Consider the following 21230-nt stretch of genomic DNA (forward strand, 5'->3'; position numbering starts at 1 on the left):
GGGTACTACAGCTGGATGTTACCAGTTAGGGGTGTGTCCCTGCCCAGCCTGCCTCTGCTGAAAAGTGTCAGACAGCGCAGGGACACCCTCCAACTGGTAACACCCAAGTATACCTTTATTCATAAAGCTTCTAGCACAGGAATCAGCAACCTTCGGCACTGCAGCTGCTGTGAAACTACAACTCCTAGCATGCACACTTACTCAGTTGTTATTGTAACTCCCATGGAAGTGTAAGGAGGATTCTGATAGTAGTTGCAGATCCCTGTTCTCGCAGAAATAATAGAGGAATAGCACAACAGAGTCAAAAGAATAAATGCCTCTCCTTTCTAAATACTCTTTCATTTTCCAAGTGACGCATTAACACTGGTGAAAGTTTTTGTAAAGTTTTATTTGTATTTTTTTTTTTACAAAACGCACCAAATGTACACTGCTTTTTTGTTAGGTAGGTCACATTTTATTACAACCTATGGTTGCTCGGGTATTTAACCACTGATAAAAATGGAGAGTGGGTTCTTGTGCATGCAAAAAATAGATCAGACGATAAAAATAAGTAGAGAATGTGTCCACAGTATTTTGTAAAGGCCAAAATGGCTTGAACAGCCGCTCATGGGATGGGAGGGGGGGGTGGATAAGCACGCAGGTCTGCACCCACTCTACATGTAAGTGACCACAGCAGTCTACTGGGCAGCTTTGCTCTTGATCACCCTCTAGTGGACAAGCGGGGAGTGGCACATTACAGGTGCATTTTTTGGCAAGAGAATAAAAGGTGTCTTTCTAGAGAATTACGTAGCCTCTCCGCGCACAGTAAGCGGCTGAAAGTGAGCGAGAACACGTGACAAAGGCGTTTCTTGCAGCATACAGAGAATATTCAAATCACTCCGTTTTCCAGCTTTTGATTCTTAAATTAAAAAGAATTAACCAAATTTTATACATTAAAAAGGTAGAATATTTAACAAACATATAGCTTCCGACACAAAACCGATTCAGGCTACAGGTATCTACATTGCATACAACTTCCTTCCACACTGAATAAGTGGCTCCACAACAGCAGATCTGCTTTTATTGCTCTTATGCCTATGGTGCTCTCTGAAGGCACTGTGGTATGGAGTAGAAAACGTGGAATGACTTTGGTGGAATCGTTTGGAATGATTCGGATGATCATCGTGGACGCTGTCATTCTGGAACAGGCAGTTTTGTGAAATCCGGTTCTCGTTGTCCCAATTAACAGAAGAAGAAATAAAAATAACAAATCCGAGTCCATGTTCTACTTCACAGGAGACTGGTAACATCTGGAGAAAGCTCTACATGCCCATCCTAATGCTCTGAATGATCTGGAAAATCGCTGCAGAGGGGGAAATAAAAAAAGGTTACGAAGCGAAATAAATATCTGTAAACGACAACTCCTGTAGAAGTCACGCGGACTGCCCCTCAGGCACCATATGGCGGCACTCTCACAAGTGCACCACAATCCCCTCCTACCGATCAGTGGCAACAAGAATCGACGCGTCAATTCTTGCCATGTTTTCACATGAAAACCGCGGAGGTGACCACGTGCGGATTAACTCAAAACTGCGGCTAAACGAGCGTGCAGATCCACGGCAGAAATACAAAGGTCGACAAATACACATCGAACTTGTCCCCGCACGCATTGTCACTGTGTGAGTGTACCGCAAACGGCGGTCCCACAATATACGGGCACCGGCCAGGCGAGTCCCGTATCAAGGATGCAGATCCATTGACTTGATTGGCTCCGCAATCCTCAAGGTGCGGAGTAGAGGATCGGAAGAACTTCCGTGGGCTTTTTGGCAAGTGTCTCAGCATCACAAAATATAGGACACATCCTATCTTTTGCCATATATTGCGGACTAGTTCATGTGAATGGGTCTGCGCCGCAAAATGGGATTCACGCGGCTGGTGCCTGTCTGTAGCATGGACAGCTTACCTTCAGGTGAATGGACCCTTACAGGATAGGACCCCTTTAAGTTTAATACACAAACAGCACAGGGTAATTTAGCAAAATTGTCAACCGGCAAAATGGCCTGGTTTCCTACAACCAATCAGAACTCAGATTAAAATAAAAGCTGTGCCGTGATTGGTTGCTATGGCGACAAGTCCAGCTTTACTCTTCGTTTTGCTAAATCTGTGTGGTCAGCACCCAACATCTGGTACCAGCACAGGAGCCCTCAGGTACTGTCTGGCATTACAAGTGCTGGTGCCTAAAACTTGTCAAACAGTCCTTCTGATGCCACACCAAACCTACAGGAGACCCTCATCCTGCTGTCAGATTAGACATGCCAGTGACTCATGATCTTGCGCCACCACATGGCATGTTGTAAGCCGTGGATGGCACTGATCATTCCAGTGACTCAATGCTGAGGACAGCGAAAAACCCATACATGAGCCAGTCCGAAAGTCGCTGATGGGAACCTGCAGTATGGAGGTACGTCCCACCAGGACAAAGACTTTCCATATGGCAGATGCCACATGCTAGGGACCAGGGGAGTAATCATGACTATGTACTGGATGGCACAGGGAGAGGTTATCTGCCACCATCACACCTGCCAGGGTAAACATACAGGGGCCAATGAGGTGCAGGCAGCCTAGTAGCGCCCTCCACTGTGCATGCGGAGAAGTAGTCATCTACGACCCTCAGAGGAACCTGACATATGGCAGGACAACAACTCCCAGCAGGTTTGCCAATCGCTTGAGCAGTGTGTACACGATACTGTACAGAATCCCCTCCACGGCTTCCCTAATCTCCCTGCAGGTTACAGAGTAAAGTGTGAACGCGGGCTAACGACCAGTCTAAGGCTTCTTTCACACTAGCGTTTTCAATTCCGCTATGGAGATCCGTCATAGGCTTTCAATAGCGGAAGAAAACGCTTCAGTTTTGTCCCCATTCATTGTCAATGGGGACAAAACTGAACGTTCCAAAATGCGTTCCGTTCCGTTTGGTTGCTCTCCCATCGTGGACAGAATAGCACTGCAAGCAGCGTTTTTCTGTCCGCGATGTGGTGCGGAGCAAGACGGATCCGTCCTGGCACACAATGTAAGTCAATGGGTACGGATCAGTTTTCTCTGACACAATAGAAATCGGATCCATCTTGGCTCTAGAAGACATAATACAACCGGATCCGTTCATGACAGATGCAGGCGGTTGTATTATTGTAATGGAAGCGTTTTTTCCAGATCCATGAAGGATCCGCAAAAACCGCTAATGTGAAAGTAGCCTAAGCCGGGGAGGAAGGAAGCTGCTGAGGAGATCTGGTGACATGTCACATACTGTCAGTGCCTTCTAGTGATGGACGGCCTGGAGGACGTCTGGGACAGGTTTACCGATGAGGGGGATCTCGGGACTCTATGGTAGTCACCTGTTAAACTACAACTTTCAGCATTATCCGATATCCCCACATGCTGACTGTTTCCATCATTGGTCAGAGGCCACCATCTGTTTCAGCAAGGACGAATACGGAGGATCGAACTCCGTGCCATTACCTGTCCACTGGCTACTAAAATTTAAAGGGAAAGTCCAGTCTGACAGGTGGCCCCAGAGATTCACTAGGCTTTGGTTGGCAGGATCCTGTCACTGTCAGCACTTCATGTACCTGACATATGTTAGGAGGATGGAACTCCCCTCTAAGGTGTGAGGAATGTAGGGGGCAGCCATTCCACCATCACCTCCTGACTGGGAGTTGTAGTCCTCCAGAGCTAGGCTGATGTCACTCACCAGAGCCGCACACCACGAAGATGAAGAGCGCCAGTAACCAGGGTCCTACGGAGGACTTCTCATCCGCCGCGGTCCGCTGTAGGGAAGGAGAGACGCACGTTACACACAGCCCGCACACACACACACACACACACACACTGCAGCCTCCTCCCGCACTCACGTACCGCGGTCTTGGCCACGTTGCCCCTCTGTGTGATGTTCTTGCTGTGTTTTTCATTCGCCATCCTGATTCTCTGCTTGGCCACCATGGCTGCTGACGGGAGAGCGGAAAGCTAACGGACACAAGAACAACAGCCACCAGCCCCTCACTACTGGGTGTGTGAGCAGTAAATACGGGGCCGCCGAGCTGCCAGCGTAGGCAATTCTAAAAGCCCCGCCCCCAACGGAACTACGTATTCATACTACTGCACACACGTCATCACATCTTGTCAAATAGTCCGCGGAGTTTCCACGTGTGTGTTTGTATCAGCCAGGGGCGGAAGGATATGCTGAATCTCGGCGGATGTGTCTGTCACTCTAGTGAGGTGTGTGAAGCGGTTAAGGGTTACGTGTAACACGCTGAGGCTCCTCCTCCGCTCGCTTTACGTCATCAGTCTCTTTCCGGCTCAAGATGGCGCCTCCCATGCCGCTTCTGGCAGGTTTGTCTCGTGTAATATGTACAGAAGCCGGTTCTCTCCGTCTGTGCCGGCATTCTGGACGGCGGGGAAGCTGTGTTGTGGCTCCTCCATGTTATTCATTACTTTATGGGAGAGCACTCTCTCTGGCGCTAAGGAGGCGTCCTCTTGTAGTATTGGCTGACACTGTTACTGCGGGTCACTTAACCACTTCACATCCTGGCCATTGCCCCCTTCCTGACAGAGCCTAATTTTGCAAATCTGACATGTCACTTTATGTGGTAATAACTTTGGAAAACTTTTATTTATCCAGACCAATTTGAGTCAATATATTTTACCTTTGTTTATGAAAAATCCTACATTTTCAAAGTTTAAATTTCTCTGCTTTTAAAACAGAAAGTGATACCTCATAAAATATGTATTACTTAACATTCCCCATATGTCTGCTTTATGTCTGCATCATTTTGTAAATGTCATTTTATTTTTTGGGGACATTAGAAGTTTAGAAGCAATTCTTAAAATTTTTAAGAAAATTGCCAAAATCCACTTTTTCAGGACTGAATGTTCTGAAGTCACTTTGTGAGGCTTACATAGTGGATACCCCCCCATAAATGACCCCATTGTAGAAACTACACCCCTTAAGTTACTTAAAACTGATTTTTTTACACCCTTTAGGTGTTCCACAAGAATTAAAGGAAAATGGAGATCACAATTTTAAATTTCACTTTTTTGGCAGATTTTCTATTTTAATCCAATTTTGTTTTTAACACATCGATGGTTAACAGCCTAACAAAACACAATATTTATTACCCAGATTCTACGGTTTACAGAAACACCCCACATGTGGTCATAAACTGCTGTATGGGCACACGGCAGGGCGCAGAAGAAAAGGAGCTCCACATGGTTTTTAGATGCCATGTTCCATTTGAAGCCCCCCTGATGCACCCTTACAGTAGAAACTCCCAAAAAGGATCCCATTTTGGAAACTAGGGGATACATATGTACTATTTTTGGGTACATATGATTTTTTGATCATTCATTATAACACTTTATGGGGCAAGGTGACCCAAAAATTGGTTGTTTTAGCACAGTTTTTATTTATTTATTTTTACAGCGTTCACCTGAGGGGTTCGGTCAAGTGACATTTTTCTTATTTATTTAAGTTTTACACAATAATAGCATTTTTGAAACAAAAAAAATTATGTTTTAATGTGTCCATGTTCTGAGAGCTATAGTTTTTATTTTTTTGAAAGATTTTCTTATGTAGGGCCTCATTTTTTGCGGGATGAGGTGACGGTTTTATTGGTACCATTTTGTGGGACATACGCCTTTTTGATCACTTGGTGTTGCACTTTTTGTGATGTAAGGTGACAAAAATGGCTTTTTTGACAGTTATATATATATATTTTTTTATGGTGTTTATTGGACTGGGTCGATTATGTGATATATTTATAGAGCCGACCGTCACGGACGCGGCAATACCAAATATGTCTTATTTTATTTTTTCTATTTTTAACATTTTTTTTTTTTTTTCAATTCCTTATTTGGGGAATTTTTCTTTTTTTACATGTGAAACCAGTTTTTTTATTTAATTTTTTTAACACAATTTTTTTATTTTTTATTTTACACTTTTTGTCCCCCATAAGGTCATACAAGACCTCTGGGGGACATTTACTTCACTTTTTCTTTTTTTTTTCCACTGTTAATTGCTCCTGTAACTGGGGCTGCCCCCCCCCCCCTAGAGAGGCTGTACAGCCTCAGTGCAGGGTTGATCGAGGTCTCTGAAAGACCTCACACAGCTCCTGCACTCTCCGTTCCCGGCGATCACATGACCGCCGGGCCAGAACAGGAAGCGCATAGCGCTTCCTGCTCTGCATACACAGCGCTCGGTGAGCGCTGTGTATGCAGCGATCCAGAAGGCAGGGACACCTGGGCACTGTCCCTGCCTTCTCTAAGGGTTGTCCTGCTGTCACTGACAGCGGGCAACCCGATCAGCAGCTGCACGATTAGCGTGCAGCTGCAGTTTCTGAACGGACGTTCTGGAACGTCCATTCAGAAATGGAGAACCACCTCCCACACGTTTATAGTCAACGTGCGGACGGGAAGTGGTTGATCCATTTTTTTCTTTAACACATTGAGGGTTAACAGCCAAACAAAGCTCAATATTTATTACCCTGATTCTGCCGTTTACAGAACCCACCCCACATGTAGTCATAAACTGGTGTTAGGGCACACGGCAGGGCGCAGAAGAAAAGGAACTCCACATGGTTTTTGGAAGGCAGATTTTGCTGAACTGGTTTTTAGATGCCATGTCTAGTGTTGAGTGAACTTGTGTTTTAAGTTCTGCGTCCAAAGTTCGGGTTATCGAAGAATCCCGTTATGATTTCTGCTTGGTTGTTCTAGCAGTTTTTATTTATTTATTTTTACAGCGTTCACCTGAGGGCTTAGGTTATGTGACATTTTATAGAGCAGATGGTTACGGACATGGCGATACCTAATATGTATACTTTTTCTTATTTATTTAAGTTTTACACAATAGCATTTTTGAAGCAAAAAATTATGTTTTAATGTGTCCATGTTCTGAGAGCTATAGTTTTTTTATTTTTTAAATAATTTTTTTATGTAGGGGCCCATTTTTTGCGGGATGAGGTGAAGGTTTGATTGCTACTATTTTAGTGGGCATACGCCTTTTTGATCACTTGGTGTTGCACTTTTTGTGATGTAAGGTGACAAAAATGGCTTTTTTTGACCGTTTTTTTTTTTATGGTGTTCACCCGAGGGGTTAGGTCATGTGATATTTTTATAGAGCTGGATGTTACGGACGGGGCGATACGTAATATGTCTACTTTTATTTTATTATTTAGCTTTAACACCATAATAGAATTTTTGAAACAAAAAAATGTTTTAATGTGTCCATGTTCGGAGTGCTATAGTTTGATTTTTTTTTTTTTGTGATTTTCTTATGTAGGGGCAAATTTTTTGTGGGATGAGGTGACTGTTTTATTGGTACCATTTTGTGGGACATACGCCTTTTTGATCACTTGGTGTTGCACTTTTTGTGATGTAAGGTGACAAAAATGGCTTTTTTTGACAGTTTTTTTTATGGTGTTTATCGGACAGGGTGGATCATGTGATATATTTATAGAGCCGACCGTCACGGATGTGGCAATACCAAATATGTCTTTTTTTATTTATTTTTTCTATTTTTAACTTTTTTTTTTTTTAATTCCTTGGGGATTTTTATTTTTTATTTTAACACTTTCTTTTTTATTTTACACTTTGTGTCCCCCATAAGGTCATACAAGACCTCTGGGGGACATTTACTTCACTTTTTTTTCCCCCACTATTGATTTCTTCTGTAAACGAGGCTGACATAGTAGCCCCAGTTACAGGGGAAATACACCCCCCAGAGAGGCTGTACAGCACTATACTGTGTTGTACAGCCTCAGTGCAGGGCTGATTGAGGTCTGTGGAAGACCCGACAGCTCCTGCACTCTTTTGGCCCCGGCGGTCACATGACCACCGGGCCGGGACAGGAAGCGCATTGCTCTGTATACACAGTGCTTGGTGATCTAGAAGGCAGGGACACCTGGGCACTGTCCCTGCCTTCTCTAAGGGTTGCCCTGCTGTCATTGACAGCGGGCAACCCAATCTGCAGATCCACGATTAGCGTGCAGCTGCCATCTCTGAATGGACGTTCAGAAATCCACCTCCCGGACCTTTATAGTCAATGGGCGGACGGGAGTTGGTTAATGGGGTTGTGATACTTCATCCAATAGCATTTATCATGTAGAGAAAGTTAATACAAGCCACTTACTAATGTATTGTGATTGTCCATATTGCATCCTTTGCTGGCTTGATTCATTTTTCCATCACATTATGCATTTCTCGTTTTCATGGTTATAGTCACCCTGCAATCCAGCAGCGGTGGCCGTGCTTGCACACTATAGCAAAAAAGCACAGGCCTATGTGCACTCCCATGGTTCTGGCCACCAAAGAGGCCAGAACTTTTTCCTATAGTGTGCAAGCACGACCACTGCTGCTGGATGGCAGGGTGGTCATAACCATACAAACGAGAAGTGTGTGATGTGATGGGGAAAAATGAATCAAGCCAGCATTTCTCTACATGATAAATGGTATTTGTTGAAGTGAGACACCCCTTTAAAGCAGTTTGGTCATTTCCAGAAGGTATTACTCTGCCAGTGTTTGGTCACATACACACTTGGCAGAACTGTGCAGTGAAGATTTGACCTTAGCACATGTGCTTATCATAGGCACCCATTCCCCAGATGGAAACTAACACACAGTTTTTTTAGTCTTTATTGGCCCGTTATACCCTTTTTTCTCGCCCATATTCATTGGGGGACACAGAGTCCCGTGGGTATAGCTATGTCCTCTAGGAGGCGTTGACACTAGGTAGAAGTTGTTAGCTCCTACCCTGGCAGCTATACCCCCTCCAGCCAGGAGAGAGAGCTTCAGTTTTTTCTAGTGTCAATAGGAGGCAAGCTCCTGAAGATTTTTTTTATTTTATTTTATTTTTTTTCCTTTTTTTTTCAGATGGGAAAACAGTGGACGCCTCGCCTCCCTGTTCTCCCGGGGTGGAGTTGCGCCAGTGTAGGTCACCCGCACTGCTGCCTCCCCCACAGAAGACAAGGTGGACCAGGGCAGCCTTGCTCCCCTGCATCCCGCCAGCCAACGGGTCACCCATCCAAGCCCCCCTTTTCCAGTGTCCTGCCACTACGGTGCCAGTAGCTGAAGTGGTGACCCTGCTGGACCAGAGGAGGGGTGAAGATGGCGGCAAGATAGAAGATGAGGTGAGTACACGGGACTAGGTAAGTATGTTTAACCTCCTCTGACCATCCCCTTCCATTCTTGGTTATCAGGGACAGCCTATAACCCTATCCAGGGAATGCCGCCAGTGTCTGAGTGGTGAGACACTCGCTTCTGTTCACTTCCTCTGGGAGTTAGTCATGCTGGCGCTCTCTGGCCTTTCCTCATTCACAATGCACTGGCGCACATTGGGGGTTAATGGCACTGTAAGCAGGAGACCGAGCGCACCGCTGCCTGGGTGCGCTCGGTCAGACAGCAGAGACACCTACCACCATCATCCACTCCTTCCGGGAGTGGACACGCTGCAGTGAGAGCGCACCGCTCCGGAGGGGGTTAACTGCCGCGTGATCGGCCGTGCACCGCTTCGGTGTTTCGGCCACGTTTTTCCCCTGCTCGGCTCGCGTTAGTATGAGAGGGGCCGAGAAGGAGAAGGGAGAATCACTGTCCGGTCCGCGGGGTGGACGCCCCTCCCCCAGTAAGTTGCGGGTGCATTCACTGCTCTGCTACCTCCGCGCCCCGGCCGACCTGCGAATCCGTTGTGCGCAACATGCGGACCCGACCACCCCCACTGCGAACCGGGGGCAGGCACCAGCGCAAAAAACAGGCAAGGGAGCGAAGAGGCTCCCCCCCCTCCCCCCTATGTAGATCGCTGCTGTCAGGGCACTAGGGGGTTAATAGGCACAAATTCTTCCCGCCACTCACACCACCCCTGAAGTTGTGCGCAACATGTGGACCCGACCACCCCCGCTGCGAACCGGGGGAAGGCACCAGCGCAAAAAACAGGGAAGGGAGCGGAGAGGCCCCCCCTCCCCCCTATGTAGATCAGGGCACTAGGGGGTTAATAGGCGCGAATTCTTCCCGCCACTCACACCACCCCTGAAGTCGCTTGGCCCCGCGCCCCTTTCACACGGGCGAGTTTTCCGCACGGGTGCAATGCGTGAAGTGAACGCATTGCACCCGCACTGAATCCGGACCCATTCATTTCTATGGGGCTGTGCATACGAGCAGTGATTTTCACGCATCACTTGTGCGTTGCGTGAAAATCGCAGCAAGCTCTATTTTGTGTGTTTTTCACGCAACGCAGGCCCCATAGAAGTGAATGGGGCTGCGTGAAAATCGCAAGCATCTGCAAGCAAGTGCGGATGCGGTGCGATTTTTCACGCACGGTTGCTAGGAGATGATCGGTATGGAGACCCAATCATTATTATCCCTTATAACATGGTTATAAGGGAAAATAATAGCATTCTTAATACAGAATTCATAGTACAATAGGGCTGGAGGGGTTAAACAAAAAACAAATTTAACTCACCTTAATCCACTTGATCGCGCAGCCCGGCTTCTCTTCTGTCTTCATCTTTGCACAGGAAGAGGACCTGTGATGACGTCACTACACTCATCGCATGGTCCATCACATGATCCATCACCATGGTAAAGATCATGTGATGCACCATGTGATGAGCGCAGTGACGTCATCAAAGGTCCTATTCCTCAAAGAAGAAGACAGAAGAGATGCCGGCTGCGCGAACAAGTGGATTAAGGTGAGTTAAATTTTTTATTTTATTTTTTTAACCCCTCCAGCCCTATTGTACTAAGTGTACTAAGCATTCTGTATTAAGAATGCTATTATTTCCCCTTATAACCATGTTAGGAGAAATAATACAATCTACACAACCTTGAACCCAAACCTGAACTTCAGAGAAGTTCGGGTCTGGGTACCACATTCAGTTTTTTATCACGCGCGTGCAAAACGCATTGCACCCACGCGATAAAAACTGAACAACGGAACACAATCGCAGTCAAAACTGACTGCAATTGGGTACTCGCGCGGGTTTGCCGCAACGCATCCAGACCCTATCCAGACACGCTCGTGTGAAAGAGGCCTAACTCCTTCTGGCCAGCCACCTGCGGCTGGCCCCAGATTTTCTGAGGATTCTATTTTCAGTACAAAGTGCCGGAAGTTAAAACAGTTAACCCCTTCCTGCCTCTCTGCCCACTTGTCGTTGGGCATCCTAATTTCTTAAAAAAAAAAAGGGAGACAAGGCAGATGCGCATTCATAAAGGACTCATCACAGCAGGACACCCCCCCTTTTTGTGTGGTACCCAGCTGCGACTGTGTCCTATACGGACAAAGGAGGACCTCTCATAGTTCCCATAGTCGTTGGTTGATAATCCTCCACCTGCGCAGATCCAGGGAGGACAGCTGAAGTATTTTAATCCACCCTCTGGGTCGTGTGGTTGATAGTTCTCTAGCGTACTTCACAAGGATCTCTGTGTTCCCAATTCGCCCTCTGGGGCCGTTTGGTTGATAATTCTCCACCTTCGAAACTCCCATAGAGGACAGCTGAAGTAAAGTATTCCCAATCCACCCTCCCCGTCGTTTGGTTGATAACTCTCCACCTGCTCAATCCAGTGAAGGACCTCTGCAGGATTCCCAATCCGTCCTCCGGGGCCGTTTGGTTGATAATTCTCCACCTGTGCCATACAGTGGAGAACCTCTGGAATTCCCAATCCACCCTCCGGGGTCGTTTGGTTGATAATTCCCCACCTGCGCGATTCCAGTGGGGGACAACTGGAACTTCCCAATCCATCCTCTAGGGTAGTTTGGTTGATAATTCTCCGCAGGCTCAATTTTATACAGGACCTCTGTTCCCAATCCACCCCTTGGGTAGTTTGGTTGATAAGCCCCCACCTGCGCAGTCCGCAACTGCTACGGGCGAGTTTCTGAGGGTTAGGCCTCATGCACACGACCGTATTTTTTTGCGGTCCGCAAAAACGGGTTCCGTTTTTCCGTGATCCGTGACCGTTTTTTTCGTCCGTGGGTCTTCCTTGATTTTTGGAGGATCCACGGACATGAAAAAAAAGTCGTTTTGGTGTCTGCCTGGCCGTGCGGAGCCAAACGGATCCGTCCTGAATTACAATGCAAGTCAATGTCACTTACCAGTAGGAGGAGCTCCCGGCCGGACGCAGACATCGCAGCTCGCAGGTAAGTATAATGGTTCTACAAATTGCTAAGTAACCATGGCAACCGGGACTGCAGTAGCGTCCTGGTTGCCATGGTTACCGATCGGAGCCCCAGCGATTAAACTGGGACTCCGATCGGTACTCTCCGCTGCCACCAATGATAGGGGGGAGATTTTAATTAGGAGGGGGAGGGAGGGGAGAAGGCCCACTGGCCACCAACGAGTTAACTACAGGGGAGGGAGGGGGGCCAGCCGCACTGGCCACCAACGAGTTAACTACAGGGGAGGGAGGGGGGCCCACTGGCCACCAATGAGTTAACTACAGGGCAGGGAGGGGGGGGGGCGGCCGCACTGGCCACCAATGTGTTAACTACGGGGGGGGGGGGGGGGGGAACTGCCCCCTGCTGCCTGGCAGCACCTGAAAACTCAGCTATGAAAAAGCTTTTATGCAGACGGATCTTCGGATCTGTCTGTATAAAAACTAACCTACGGCCACGGATCACGGACACGGATGCCAATCTTGTGTGCATCCGTGTTCTTTCACGGACCCATTGACCGTCAAAAAAATAGGACAGGTCATATTTTTGGGACGGACAGGATACACGGATCACGGTCTCTGCTTCCGATTTTTCCACGGACCCATTGAAAGTCAATGGGTCCGCGAAAAAAAACTGAAAACGGCACAACGGCCACGGATGCACACAACGGTCGTGTGCATGAGGCCTAAGACCTGCGCGCTAGCGGACCACAGCAAGTCATCTTCTCCTCGAATATCTCCAAACCCCCTCCCTTCCTCCCCGAGTCACGCTCAGGCGCACCCTCTCACAGGAGTAAGTCAGTCCGAGGGAGGGGGGGGATGAGAATCACTGATTCAGACCCTGACGTAAATCCGAAGCAATCTCCTAAGATTGCGTCTACGGTGGCCAGTAGCACTTGTCGTAGGCATTACCCCCTTCCTTAGGCGGAGTAATTGGACTACTTCAGGATACAGTTCTGACCTTTTATACATTGTCCCCTGCCATAGGTGGACTAAGTACAATAACACTGGTTTCAGTGCATTCCCCCTTCTGTAGGTGGCGGAATTGCACCTCCACTGGGTTCAGTACCTGCCGTATTCATTAGCTCCTTCCATAGGTGGAGCGATTACATTCTCACTGGTTACAAGGTGTGCAGTATGCATTACCCCCTTACTCAGGTGCTAATTGCATTCCCACAGGGTACAGGACTGCCATATGCACTAGTTCTCGCCGTGGGCATTAACCCCCCTTCTTAGGTGGGGTATTTTCCCTACCATTGGCTTAAGTACTCCGTACGCATTCCACCTTCCATAGGTAGGGTAATTACACCACCATTGGATACGGTCCGACTGTCGCACTAGCCTTCCATAGGCGGAGTGTTGCACGTCACTGTGCTTCCTGCCTGCCTTACCCCCTTTCGCAATTGATCCACTAGCGGGGGATAACCTTAACATCTTCAGATACGGCAATTCAACTGCGCCACGGCTCTAGGTGCCTTCGCTTATTTCATAAAGGGGCGTGGCAACAGTCGGTACTCGACGGTGCTCGGTACTCTTACTCTAGTGCTATATGAGTGCCGCCAGTGGATACGGTGACTAATCCTCATTGTGTTCCTTTGGAGCTGGTTTTGGGCATGATTATAACTCCTCTGTCTTCTCAGGGGGGTTTACTAGCATCACTTGTGTCCTAGAGACTCCCATCTCCATGGGCTTCCATTGTTCCAGTCGGTCATGATATTGTCCGCATCAGTAGTAGTGCGTACACCATTGCACATATACACTCACCTAAAGAATTATTAGGAACACCATACTAATACAGTGTTGGACCCCCTTTTGCCTTCAGAACTGCCTTAATTTTACGTGGCATTGATTCCACAAGGTGCTGATAGCATTCTTTAGAAATGTTGGCCCATATTGATAGGATAGCATTTTGCAGTTGATGGAGATTTGAGGGATGCACATCCAGGGCACGAAGCTCCCGTTCTACCACATCCCAAAGATGCTCTATTGGGTTGAGATCTGGTGACTGTGGGGGCCATTTTAGTACAGTGAACTCATTGTCATGTTCAAGAAACCATTTTTCCAGTCTTCAACAGTCCAATTTTGGTGAGCTCGTGCAAATTATAGCCTCTTTTTCCTATTTGTAGTGGAGATGAGTGGTACCCGGTGGGGTCTTCTGCTGTTGTAGCCCATCCGCCTCAAGGTTGTGCGTGTTGTGGCTTCACAAATGCTTTGCTGCATACCTTGGTTGTAATGAGTGGTTATTTCAGTCAACGTTACTCTTCTATCAGCTTGAATCAGTCGGCCCATTATCCTCTGATCTCTAGCATCCACAAGGCAGTTTTGCCCACGGGACTGCCGCATACTGGATGTTTTTCCCTTTTCACACCATTCTTTGTAAACCCGAGAAATGGTTGTGCGTGAAAATCCCAGTAACTGAGCAGATTGTGAAATACTCAGACCGGCCCGTCTGGCACCAACAACCATGCCACGCTCAAAATTGCTTAAATCACCTTTCTTTCCCATTCTGACATTCAGTTTGGAGTTCAGGAGATTGTCTTGACCAGGACCACCCCCCTAAAAGCATTGAAGCAACTGCCATGTGATTGGTTGACTAGATAATTGCATTAATGAGAAATAGAACAGGTGTTCCTAATAATTCTTTAGGTGAGTGTATGATGAGTACGTTCCAGCGAGTCAAGTGTTACACTGACTCTATATTCTCTTTCCACCATTCCTGATGTGGGAAGTGGTTGTGCTGGCACTCTGGTTTAGCTTTACAGCCTGTTCTCCTCCGCTGATGTGGATTTTACGCTGGTACTAGCGTTCGCAGTCGCTACAGTGGGGCATTCCCTCAGGTAGGGGTTCTACCCTGACGCTGGCTTGGCGGTTGTTCCTGTTCAACGCCCTTCCCAGGTGGAGCGTTTAAGGTTAGCTCTCCTTTCCTGGGGCAGTATGATACCGTGGCTTCTACCGGATTCCTCTACTTTGCCCCTCAGTTTGTGCTGGCGGGGCACGCTGCAGCTCCTACGGTATGGGGGTCCTGGAGTAGCCATTACATACACTGGCTCCTTCGTCAGGTGACGGATTCTTCTATCGCCGAATTCGGTGGCGTATGCTGCATGGCCTCCTCCTTAGGCCTCATGCACACGGATGGTTTTTTTTGTGGTCCGCAAAACTGATTTCCGTTGTTCCGTGACCGTTTTTTCGTCCGTGGGTCTTCCTTGATTTTTGGAGGATCCACGGACATGAAATAAGTCGTTTTGGTGTCCGCCTGGCCATTGACTTTCAATGTAAAGTCAGGAGTCCCTATTATACCATCGGATCGGAGTTTTCTCCAATCCGATGGCCACACACTGGCCACCAATGATGGGGGATTCGGAACTTGATTTTAACTAGGGGAGGGGGAGAGGTGAGGCCGCACTGGCCACCAATGATGGGGGATTCGGAACATGATTTTAACTAGGGCGGGGGGGGGGGGGGAGGTGAAGCCGCACTGGCCACCAATGATGGGGGATTCAGAACGTGATTTTAACTAGGGGAGGGGGAGAGGTGAGGCCGCACTGGCCACCAATGATGGGGGATTCGGAACGTGATTTTAACTAGGGGGAAGGGGAGGGAGAGGTGAGGCCGCACTGGCCACCAATGAATATAATATTGGGGAGGGAGGGGGTCTGCCCCCTCCTGCCTGGCAGCACCTGATCTCTTACAGGGGGCTATGATACGCACAATTAACCTCTCAGGTGCAGCACCTGAGGGGTTAATTATGCGGCTCACAGCCCCCTGTAAGAGATCGGATGCTGCCAGGCAGCGGGGGGCAGTCATGTACACAGTTCTTAGTATATTCTAACTGGAAGCGTCCCCATCTGCGATCCGTCTGTGTGAAAGTAGCCTACGGCCACGGATCACCGACGCGGATGCCAATCTTGTGTGCATCCGTGTTTTTTCACGGACCCATTGACTTGAATGGGTCCGTGAACCGTTGTCCGTCAAAAAAATAGGACCGGTCATATTTTTTTGACGGACAGGAAACACGGATCACAGCCGCGGATGAACAATGGTGCATTTTCCGAGTTTTCAACGGACCCATTGAAAGTCAATGGGTCTACAGAAAATCACGGAAAACGGAACAACGGCCACGGATGCACACAACGGTCGTGTGCATGAGGCCTTAGGCGGAGTATTGCACGGCCGCTATCATCCGGTGGCTACTTCTGTGTACTGCCTGCCCCCTTTTTCCTTCCGTTTGTTCCTTCTCTGGCTCAGGGTTCACGGTCACTCCGCAAACCTTGGTAGCTCCTATGTTATTACTTCCCCTCATCTACGTTGATGCAGGGTATTGGTTCTGTGTTTTTTTTCTTCCAGTCTTGTTCCGGACCGACTGTTGGGCTGTGACGTTTTCCATATTCCTCCTTCTACAGGTGAATCCTACCCGTTGGTCCTGGGTGTACTACCCGTATCTACAACTACCTCTTGACTAGTGACTGCCATGTCAGTCTGATGTAGTCATACCTTTTCACTGCACATTCCGTGGCTAGGCTACGAGACTCACCACCCCAGGCAGAGCGGGGGTGCTGTCACGACTGTTGATGGAGTTTCGTTCCTGGAACAGAACACCCCTTCTATTCTTCCTCCTCGAGGCCAGGAGTTTTTTCTCTCTCATCTTGGTTTGGTCGAAATTTCCGTCGAGCAGTGTTGCTACATCGTCAATACACGGTCGCTGACGGAACTCCACCGCCGGTGATTCTCATATCGTCTCTACTTTTACCTATCCAATGCGTTGATTCCTTGGCTTGCGGTTGGACATGCCTCATTCAGGCGTTCTTTTCTCGGTAGTTTATCAGCCAGCTTCTCCGTCTCCCCACAAGCCTCTTCGGCTCGGGGGACATTGGTGGACCACTTACCATTTCCGTGGAGCGCTTCCCTTTAGCAGGGGTGGATCCTGCGGTCCTGGGTTTTTGGTTGGACATTAGTTCAGGTCAGGTTCGGTGCTGTGTATCCTTTCCAGCGTCCTCTGACTCACCCGGGGCCCACAATACCTTCCTTCAGGGAATGGCACATACGGTTCCTCCATACCGTCCTCCTTTACCGCCTTGGGATCTGACCTTAGTCCTTTCAGCGCTCCAGAATTCTCCCTTTGAACCCTTGCGGGAGATGTCACTCCGACTCCTGTGCTGGAAGGTGTTTTTTTTTTTTTTTTTTGTGGCTATCACATCCATCAGAAGGGTGTCCGGGTTGGGGCGCTCTCTTGCAGAGCACCTCCTGGTTCTGACAGGGATAAGCGGTTCCCTGGCCCGTTCTTTCCGTTCATTTCAATGAAGAAACTGTCCTTCCATCACTGTGTCCCTCCCCTTCACACCCTAGAGCAGGGGTGCACAACCTTTTTTGGTCTCAGGGCCGCATTGTCACATTTCTCTATTTGAAGGGGCCACAAAAAAATAAAAATAAAAAATTAATCAGCACTTGTTTGCATCAGCCTATTACACAGGCTGATGCAAAGTAAATGGGGAGGAATGATCGCTACCACAGTCACTGCTCCCTCATTCAGTTATGTTGATTATTGGCAGCAAATTCCTACTCTACCATTCAGAGCGCCGCCGGCCTGAAGGAGGGGAGGAGCGCGGAACTGCAGCTCCCTGTGGTCCAACAATGAGCGCTTCCATCTGAGAGCGGCACCTGGGGCGGACTGACCCCCACGCCTCTCCCTTAGTACGCCACTGCTTCAGAGCGCTCCTTGAGAAGAAGGCATAAGAACTGATAAACTGCACCTGCATTCTCGGTTCCCCCACTCTCACCAATAGCCAGGGATCTGTCCTGCTCCAGACTCCTGCTATAGTACAGGGCAGGAGCTGTCATCCTTCCCTGTGTGGCGCTCCAGGAAGAAACACAGCAGATCAGCTGTGTTTCTGTCCAGCAGGACGGGGGCCGCAAACCTTGGCTCAGGGGGCCGCAGATTGTGCACCCCTGCCCTAGAGAAAGGGAGTTAGGTCATTTGGACGTTGTCAGGGCTCTGACGATTTATTTGCCAGCCCCCAGTTCCTTCCGGCGTACGGACTCTCCTTTTTTTTTTGTCATCCCGGAGGGTCATCGCAAGGCATTGGCGGCCTCCAGGGTGTCACAGGCCATTCCACCAGAGCGGTGGGTGCTCTTGGGCTCGGAGGATTCAAGATTCGGCCGCTCAGTTGTGCAGGGCGGCTACTGTCCTCCTTACGCACATTCACTAAATTTTGCCAGGTGCATGCTTATGCATCAGCGGGCACCGCCTTTGGTCCGCATGGTCTTGCAGGCGGCAGTTCTTAGTTGCCTGCAGGGGCGCTTGCTCCATGGGTCTGTGGTTTTCCCTCCCTGTGGACTGCTTTCAGACATTCCACGGTCTCTGTGTCCACCAATGAATATGGGCGAGAAAACGAGATTTTTGTAAAACTTACCAGTAAAATCTCTCTCGCTCTTCATTGGGGGACACAGCACCCACCCAGTATTGTTGTTCGGCCACGGTGGTGGCTGTTGCTGGTTAGAACCTGGTTCGGTTCTTGGCCTTTGTTGCTGTTCCACGTTTTTTCGTTGGTTTTCTTGCTTCTCCTACTGCTTCTCACAAACTGAAGCTCTCTCTCCAGGCTGGAGGGGGTATAGCTGCCAGGGGAGGAGCTAACAACTTCTACCTAGTGTCAACGCCTCCTAGAGGACATAGCTATACCCACGGTCTCTGTGTCCCCAATGAAGAGCGAGAGAGATTTTACTGTTAAGTTTTACAAAAATCTCGTTTTAACCTGTATAGTCGCCATTGCTTTTCTATGCCTATGTATCCGGTAAAAAATATACCATGAGGGGTTAATATTATATATACAATTTTTTTTATATCAAATTTTTTTTTCACATTGCATAACGGATTCTTTGGATTTGCCATAAATTGGGAAATCCTCTGACATAATCCTCCAATTGAAGACTTGAATGTGATCTGAGCCGTCTCACACTGTGGATTTTGTTGCAGATACTTCCAGAACTGAAAATCACTTCCGTTGTACAGAAGGGGGCTTGCAGAATTCCAGGTGTCACCCTATTCCAATGAATGGAACAAATTTTCAGTTGCAGAAATTTCTGCAAAAAAATCTGCTCTGCGTGAAACCGCCCTAAGAGCTTCAAGGGTCGCTGTACTTTCCTCAGAATATGAAATAAAGTCTTGGGCTTGGAGTACACATCTAGGCTTGGACAGTCCATCCTGCCTTGCAGTTCACTGGAGCTCTCGGGTCGTGGCCACTGCTGTGACATTTCATGCTGAAGCTTCTCGCCCATAGTGCTCTGAAGAAACCAGGAGATAAAAGCCATAGTCCAGGGATGCCCAACCTGCAGTTTTCCAGCTGTTGCAAAACTACAACTCCCAGCATTCCTGGACAGCCTACTGCTAGATCAGCCTGCATTTTTTTTTTTTTTTTTTTTTTTTTTTACTTTCAATAATCTTTATTAGGAGTTTTCAAGAGAATAGTTTACATACAACCAGTTATATATCACGCTACTGGTGAATAAATCCACACTTTTTTACTGAAGGAAGTGCCGTGGATATCTTTGATTATTTATCTTGGAGGAGAGGATCGCTCCATTGGCCGCTGGCACCCGTCTCTCTACATTTCTGCTGTGCAGTTCACACATTTGGGACTTTGCCAGTTATACAAGGATATATATAATATATTATAAACATTTCACATACATGTAAACATGTTGGGAGAATGCCTAGACCTTCCTAGGCTAAGGTATTTGAGGATACCTTTATAGGTATGAACATACGAGATATCATGCACACAAGCTTTTATAGGGCGTGCTTATATAAGGTTGCATAAACTACATGAAATGTGATGTAAACGTAAAAGGAACCTGTCATCGGGATTTGATGTATAGAGCTGAGGACACAGGTTGCTAGATGGTCGCTAGCACATCCGCAATACCCAGTCCCCATAGCTCTGTGTGCTTTAATTGTGGAAAAAAAACGATTTGATCCATATGCAAATTACCCCGAGATGTGTCCTGTACGTGAGATGAGTCCAGCGTGAAGGAGCGCAGCACCGCCCCGCATCCTCAAAATCTCCTCCTTGCTCCCCTGACATCAGACAGCCAGAGCGGCGTAATCTCGCGATGCGCGAGCTAGCGCATGCGCTGTTCCTTCCCTGAGGCTGATGCCAGCACAGGGAAGAAACACTATGAGGACACTGCGCATGAGAGAGCTATGGGGACTGGGTATTGCGGATGTGCTAGCGACCATCTAGCAACCCATGTCCTCAGCTCTATACATCGAATCCCGGTGACAGGTTCCCTTTAAGGTGAGAAACATAGTAAAACTTAACATATAAAAACACACATAAACAAACAAAAGGTCTCTGGTGCCTCTACAAATGTAGTTCTAGAAGGGTGGGGCTGGTCAGATAAAAATATGAAAACCACAGGCCCCATTGGAATGTAAATTTGTCTATACTGTGCTCCTTATATGCCAAAACTTTTTCATAAGAACTAGTGGTATGGACCTCCGACATGATCTCTGCTACAGTAGGCATTTTAGTAGACTTCCAGCATCTAGTGATCGCCAATTTGGTCGTCAGAAGCATGTATGCCACTGGGATCCGGTTACGTGCAGGTCAGAGGTCGCGCTACATTTTTTTCTGGTAGAGTAAAAATAATCCTCTTACCATTTTTGAGGAGTATTTTCAGCCGATGAGGAGTACAAAAGTTACAGTAATTCAAATAGTTAATATGAAGGCCTACATAACATTAAGGGGTTTCTATTTATACAGGGAAACCATTACTAGTACTCTAGAACTGTCTTCCATGCATAAATAGCAAATTTACTGTTGCTCTGACGGGGTCGGCACCACTGAGGTCACTGTTGCTCTGACGGGGTCAGCACCACTGAGGTCACTGTTGCACTGAGGGGGTCGGCACCACTGAGGTCACTGTTGCGCTGAGGGGGTCGGCACCACTGAGGTCACTGTTGCGCTGAGGGGGTCGGCACCACTGAGGTCACTGTTGCGCTGAGGGGGTCGGCACCACTGAGGTCACTGTTGCGCTGAGGGGGTCGGCACCACTGAGGTCACTGTTGC

General features: G+C 48.0%; 2 protein-coding genes across 2 annotated transcripts in view; one reads left to right on the plus strand and one right to left on the minus strand.

Moving 5' to 3' along the window:
* Positions 1 to 367: 367 nt before the first annotated feature.
* Positions 368 to 4119, minus strand: SERP1 (stress associated endoplasmic reticulum protein 1). Its single transcript, XM_040428084.1, has 3 exons — positions 3892 to 4119; positions 3728 to 3803; positions 368 to 1342 (listed from the first exon to the last, which is right to left on the minus strand). The coding sequence occupies exons 1-3, from the start codon at positions 3973 to 3975 to the stop codon at positions 1302 to 1304; spliced, it is 201 nt and encodes a 66-aa protein (XP_040284018.1). The 5' UTR covers positions 3976 to 4119; the 3' UTR covers positions 368 to 1301.
* A 189-nt stretch (positions 4120 to 4308) lies between these two features.
* Positions 4309 to 21230, plus strand: part of EIF2A (eukaryotic translation initiation factor 2A) — a 72041-nt gene continuing 55119 nt past the window's right edge. The window contains exon 1 of the mRNA XM_040428085.1: positions 4309 to 4365. Within this exon, the coding sequence (XP_040284019.1) occupies positions 4338 to 4365 (28 nt within the window). The 5' untranslated portion in view covers positions 4309 to 4337. The remainder of the gene's footprint in view (positions 4366 to 21230) is intronic.

This window comes from Bufo bufo, chromosome 4 (genome assembly GCF_905171765.1).
Source record: "Bufo bufo chromosome 4, aBufBuf1.1, whole genome shotgun sequence".
In the NCBI taxonomy this organism is placed as follows: Eukaryota; Metazoa; Chordata; class Amphibia; order Anura; family Bufonidae; genus Bufo; species Bufo bufo.

Excerpts from the sequence above, each read along its gene's own strand:
- SERP1 (XM_040428084.1), bottom strand. The coding sequence starts at position 3,975 with ATGGTGGCCAAGCAGAGAATCAGGATGGCGAATGAAAAACACAGCAAG. Across the intron at positions 3,804-3,891 it reads GCAACGTGGCCAAGACCGCG|CGGACCGCGGCGGATGAGAA; the intron begins GTACGTGAGTGC and ends CCTTCCCTACAG. Across the intron at positions 1,343-3,727 it reads CTTCGTGGTGTGCGGCTCTG|CGATTTTCCAGATCATTCAG; the intron begins GTGAGTGACATC and ends CCCCCTCTGCAG.